At 34.3% G+C, this 6104-nt stretch overlaps 1 protein-coding gene across 2 annotated transcripts; it reads right to left on the reverse strand.

The window, feature by feature from the left end:
* Positions 705 to 4912, reverse strand: LOC107628944 (transcription factor bHLH49). 2 transcript variants are annotated; one of them, XM_016331705.2, is made up of 10 exons: positions 4523 to 4912; positions 4374 to 4413; positions 2851 to 3703; positions 2544 to 2774; positions 2373 to 2438; positions 2205 to 2273; positions 1912 to 1983; positions 1607 to 1807; positions 1383 to 1470; positions 705 to 1276 (listed from the first exon to the last, which is right to left on the reverse strand). In XM_016331705.2, the coding sequence occupies exons 3-10, from the start codon at positions 3646 to 3648 to the stop codon at positions 1239 to 1241; spliced, it is 1563 nt and encodes a 520-aa protein (XP_016187191.1). In that variant the 5' UTR covers positions 3649 to 3703; positions 4374 to 4413; positions 4523 to 4912; the 3' UTR covers positions 705 to 1238. The 2 variants fall into 2 exon arrangements, with proteins under 2 accessions (XP_016187191.1, XP_016187110.1); XM_016331624.2 differs by having other exon boundaries at positions 2851 to 3706.

Consider the following 6104-nt stretch of genomic DNA (forward strand, 5'->3'; position numbering starts at 1 on the left):
TAATTAAAATTTTGTCTAATCTCAATTACAATTTTAAACTATAAAAATTTAATTAAATATTGATAAATAGAAATGTTAGAGAGCCATCAGAATTTATTATTTTTAGTCGTTACTTTTAGCTATCAACTCAATTCCTTTAGTTTAGTAATCAAACAACGTACTTTACCTCACTTTTAGATATTGATAGTTAATTGATGGTTAAAAACAACAAATTCTAATGACCTTCTAGTATTTCTCTTAAATATAATTATAAAGAATAACAGAATAACTAAACCAATATTACACTATTATATACATTTTATGTGAAAATGATGATAGAATTTTGTCTTATATAATTTAGATATGTGAGAAGAGGATTAGCAGAACACCGGATTAAAAAAAGTGGATAGAATAGATTATAAAACGTAGACAAGTGGCAAGTGATAAATAAAGACCTAAAAAGATCATACATGAAATAATCAAAAGAAATCTACGTTTTGACAGTCTCACTGTAAATATAATACATGATAGTACACAATTCCCTCATTTGATAATTCCATCATTTGATCCATGTAATCGACCATACCTAATGGGATAAAACTTTTTTGTTGTTGCAGTAGTAGTAGTAGTAATAGAAGTACTGTAGTAGTATACATTTTGCCACACCATATGGAATTCAATGATACTACTCACATTGCAACAATGAAACACAGCTGATTTTTGGAGAATGTAGCAAACATTACTTTATAATATGTGCAAGTAGCAAATAAGCATCAACTGAAAAAACCAGGAGCTTGTTACACCAATTAAAAAGGATAAAAAAGGGCTTTTGCTTTTGCTCATTCTGTTGATCAAACTTGGTGCAAAGCCACAAGAAACATTAAGAGTGGTGAGATCCCATCTTTGCATTCTGCTTAAATACATATTATACATTCAATGAACAAACTCTACTTCATCAAGCAGATTCCACTTCCAAACTACATTCAGGATATCTATTTTCATGCTTGAAATGTAAAAAAAGAAACACAAAGGAACATCCTTGAATACTCCTCTAATTTCCTTTTATGTAATAATCTAGAGTCAGTTCCTTCTTGTATGCAACTCTGCCCTTTAAAGCCTTCATCTAGAAGGTGTGTTGCGGGTTAAATTTGATACATATTCGAGTATCCGGCATTCTGTTTCGGTAACTTAGATCCGTCTGCTCCATGGTGCGCCGAATTGGCTAATGTACGAGGATGCATGGCACGAAGACTTGAACATCAAGGTTCGGTTTTTGTTTGACCCGAAGGCGCAGAACCTGAATCAACATGAAACGTCGTGATTTTTCTTAGCTTGTTCTCATTGGCAACAGTTATGTGCAACTTGGAAAGGTTCATTCGTAGGCGAAAAAGCTTATAGCTTACCATCCAGGTCTTGGCAACTCGGAGGGGCAGATGTCGGAAATGTCATCTGTACAACGTTGTGAAGCTCGTCGTCCCAGACTTCAGGAAGCTATTGCAATTCATAGAGAACATAATAGAGATTGCAAAACAATCAGAAAAATCAACAAAATGCAAAGTTATTTCACAATTTGGGTCCTTAAATGATATGTTGTCAAAATAACATTGCCTGTAGTGGACTTGAGTACCTGATTTGGGTCCTTGAATCCTCCGTTCAAGTGCGCCAAATTTGGTTGAAGCGTCCGCCGAAGTATATCCGATGAATTTGCCATGCTAGGAAGAGTCGAATGAACAAGTCCTGGTCGAGATGGATGTAATGGCGGAAAAGCCATGGACAATTCTGGAGGAAACCCATGCGCGGAAGAAGTACCGGCCCGTTGCTGAAGAATCTGATGAAAAGTTCAGGTTGTATTGAGAATTTGAGATCAGTGATGTGTATACTGCCATGTGTATGTTTTAAACTCACCAAAATGCAAATAACTTAGAGACTTACTTCTTTGGCAAGCAATCCCTCAATATTAAAATCCATCCGCGGATTTACCGTGGCAAGTTTCATTGACAAAAACTGCCGAGAGGATGAAAGGGAGTGTCAACTTTAGCTCGAATAAATGCAAAACAGAGAAGGAAGAAAGAATACTTTAATTGTATAAGATGCTAGTAAAAGAATTATATGCCGAAATCAGGCTAACAAAGAGTCCAAAAACAACAGGAATTTCAGTTCCATGGTTCAACAATAACAGTTAAAAATATAGGGAGAGAAGATACGTTTTCAATTTTCATCCATACCTCAACCTGTCTTTGAAGAGACTGTACATAGTTTATAATTTCGTCTAGCATCACTGCCTTTCCCGTGACCTACAAACATATTGAAAATGAAGTTTAAAGAAAGCTACACGCTAAGTCCTAACAAGGCTTTAGCTAGAAAAATCTTCCAGTCTCAAATTTTAGAGCTACCTTGCTGCATCCAGGTACAAGGTCTTGAAGAAACTTCATACGCTCGCTGATCTTTTCCCTCCTTACCTAGAGTTAGAATCATAATCATCGATTCATCGTACTTTAAAATTCTTAATCGAAATAATTATTTTTTCCCACCATAGACATAGATGGTATCTTAATATGTCTTACTCTTTCTGCAAGGCTGTGGCTATTTGTTGCTTGACCCCGGCGAGCCCTAACATGTATGTACTCCTCCTTAGGTGAATCAGATGCTTGAGAACCCTGCTTGGCATTCTTCCCGGACCCCTTGGTTGATGGAGTCGGTTGTTGCTCCCCCTTTTGCTGTCGACTCCCGGAATTCTCCTTCACGGCTGCACCAGGTTGTTCAGGACTTCCATCGACTTTATCTTTATCGGCATCCTGCAACACAAGAAACAACAGAGTCACATACATGAATATGCATGCGAATTTGATAAATAGAGCTCAAAAACCATACCAGTCCAATTCTTTTCCTTTTCTTTGAGCTTAGTCCCTTATTTGAAGGCTCCCCACTTGTACACTCCAACATTGGGGAATCATCTCGGCCACTCGATTCGGCTCTATCTGATTCATTAGGAGAACCACCAAGAGCTTGTTTCCCTTCATCATGAGACACTGGAAGATTTTCACTTCTTTTATCATCCTGGAGAGTCATTTCTTTATCATCTTTCGCATCTTCAACTACATTCGGATCACTTTTATGAGATTGTCCTCCGAGTGCTGCCGATCTTAATCCATGTCCTAAAAGAGCATCCCCTGTTCCCTGCATTGTTCCCCCAATCCTAGCATAAAGGTTCATGGATTGAGGAATCCCAAATGAGTTCACCATGTCCACGGAATTCCCCGCGCCAAAGCACGAGAGTCTCGCAGCCCTCTCGATGAATCCAGAATCACTCGGAAACTGAGATAAACTCTGTGGAAGCATTGCTGGTCCATTTGGCAAGAAAGCATTGTTATCACCCTTCAACACAGAACTAGCATGGCTCCAACCCATTTCTAGTGTCCTATGATCATGACTGCCTCTACCGTAGCCGAATCCATCTTTTCCAATCACGTTCATGTTCGAAGAGCCCCCATTAATGTCACAAAATCCCAGGTTCTGGGAATTGGGGTGGTCCCAAAAATTTGTAACATACGAATCCACCATTGAATTTGCAAAGTTCCCAACACCAAACCTCCAATCCGAAGCCATACTAGTCGAATAATTCACGCGATCCCGGTCTCTATCTACCTCGAAATTCTCCCTGTCTCCCATAATCCTTAACCAAAGCACTACCAACGAAAAACCACTAGCAGATTCTTTTCAATGGCTTCTAGAAGCAATCAAACAAACAGAAAGCAGAAAGAAGAAACAGAAGTTAAAAATTGAATAGTAAGTTAAAAATTCAAGGAAATTAAACTAATTCATGAAATTTCCTCTTCAACCAAAGTTAACAAAACAATGATCACAATGATAAAACTTCAACAGTTCAAAGATGAAACTAACTCTTTTACTCTAGAAATTGAACACCATCCACAATAACAAGAACAAAACAAAGAGATAGAGATATATACATATAAAAAAGATAGCAACTTCACTTAAATCAAACGAGTTCATAAACACCAAAAATTGAAAAGACTTTTAACACCCCAAGTGAAGTTCCCCAAAGATGTACTTTGAACTCACACGAGTTTGGCAGCTACCATTTCCAAAGCCAATCACTGAAACTTTGAAGGTACACCAAATTGTCATAAATGAAGGACCCTTCTACAAGGAGTAGAGAGGGACAAGAGGGCAATAAAGTCTCTTTCAAAAAAAGAAAAAAAAATAAAAAGAAAAACTCAAGTCAAATTAAATTAAACTAGAATCTAAAATGAAATTCAGATTGATAGTAATAATTTCAACAGAAACAAAGAAAGCTGAAAAGAATCTCAACAGATATATATGCAGTCAATCTCAATTATGCAAAGGACATTGATTTCAGTATTAATAATAAGTACCTTCATTCAAACCCTAGTCAGAACCCTGCAGAACCAAAACCTGCAGGGAAAGGGGGAAAGAAAGAGAGAGTAATGAGATAAATGAAGCAAAATTTATAACTCAAAAAAAAAGAACACTCCAAAAACCAAAAGTAGGAAGAGAAAGATACCCCATTTCTGATTCTGTACTACTTTTGGCACCCTGTGCCTTCCATTCATTCAATTCCTTCTTTAATTTCTTTTTCTTTTTTTCCCACTTAAAAAAATTGAAACTTTTATTGAAATTTTGGGACCCTTTTGGATTTCGTTGTGAAAAATCACTTGCTCCTACTTTCTTGTTAACAAACCCCTGCCATTCATTCACTGTCTATGGCAGCAACACATACAATAAAAAAGCTGTGATTTTTAGAGAGAGAGAGAGAGAGAGGAAAAAAGGAGGGTAAGAGAGAGAAAGGGTAAAACCAAACAGAAGTAAATGTTGCAGCTAACAAACCAATGTGTTAATGTGTGAAATTGAATTTTTTTATTTTTTTTCTGAAGGAGAGAAAGAAAGAAAGGAAGAGAAAAAAAAAGGAAAAATAGTGATTGTAATTTGTAAAGACCCTGAAGTTATACCCACTCACTCTTTGTGCATTAAAAAGAGTGCTCATTCATGATTAACCACCGCCATTGCTATTTTATAATACTACTACTAAGTAAACCTTAATCTCCCAAATTAAGTTCTAAGCTTGAAGCTCCTCTTCCTAAGCTATAATATGATAGCAAAATTTTCAAATGAACTCACCCGTGTTTTAGTAATTTTTAACCGTTGATTTTAATTATAAAAAATATATATAATATATATAATTAAGATTAACGATTAAAAATTACTAAAATACCAATATACCGATATACATGAAAACTTTTCAATATGATATGATGTGAGATATGAATTATAAAGTTGTAGTGGTACATATATTTTTACCACCAATTTGCTATCATCTTTTATGACAAAAAAATTGAGTTGAGATAATTTTTTTCGCATGTATCTAGCAAATCGACGAATAATCTGCCGCAAATTTAAATTTTATTTAAAAATTTTTATTAATTAATAGGTTACTGTATGTATAAGATAGGATTTAAATTTTCGACACCTACTTAAACGAACGAATAACTACTCAATTAATTAGGGGTGGAATTAATATAAAATTTGGGAAAGGACCGAAATTTAATTTTTAAATATAACGAGATTAAAATAAAAATTTTAAGAAAAACTAAATCAAAATTTACAGACAGTTTTATAAAAGAAAAATTGAAGTTTAGGGGACCTTAAACCATGAGAGGCTCCACCCCTGCAACCAGCTTAAATTTATTAGAAATAGTTTCAATAAAATAAAGATGTAAACTAATTTCATATTCATTTAAGATTAGATAAGTTTGATATAATTGCTAAGACATTCGAAAAAATTATCTAATAAACTACTTATTTTGTCGAACTAATCTAATTTTTTATGAATAATCAACACTTAAATCTTTTATTATTAGAAATAGTATTTTATTCTATTTTTATCAATAACTTGTTAGAGTAACTTGTCTCACTTTTCATGATTGAAATTTGAATTGTTAGTTATTCTGGGCTAAAATTCAATTGTTTGTAGAAAAAGTTGCTAAAAACTAAATTAAATATTTATTCTAACTTTTAATTAATGATATTTGAACCGATTAATATATTATGAACAATATTACATGATAAATAAATATTATTATATTTTA

Source organism: Arachis ipaensis, chromosome B01, assembly GCF_000816755.2.
Source record: "Arachis ipaensis cultivar K30076 chromosome B01, Araip1.1, whole genome shotgun sequence".
In the NCBI taxonomy this organism is placed as follows: Eukaryota; Viridiplantae; Streptophyta; class Magnoliopsida; order Fabales; family Fabaceae; genus Arachis; species Arachis ipaensis.

What these genes read in the sequence shown, in the direction of transcription:
- LOC107628944 (XM_016331705.2), bottom strand. Translation starts at nt 3,648, where the DNA reads ATGGGAGACAGGGAGAATTTCGAGGTAGATAGAGACCGGGATCGCGTG. An exon ending in AAAGGAAAAGAATTGGACTG is followed by an intron (nt 2,775 to 2,850) that starts GTATGGTTTTTG and finishes CTTGTGTTGCAG; the next exon opens with GATGCCGATAAAGATAAAGT. An exon ending in GCCACAGCCTTGCAGAAAGA is followed by an intron (nt 2,439 to 2,543) that starts GTAAGACATATT and finishes TTCTAACTCTAG; the next exon opens with GTAAGGAGGGAAAAGATCAG.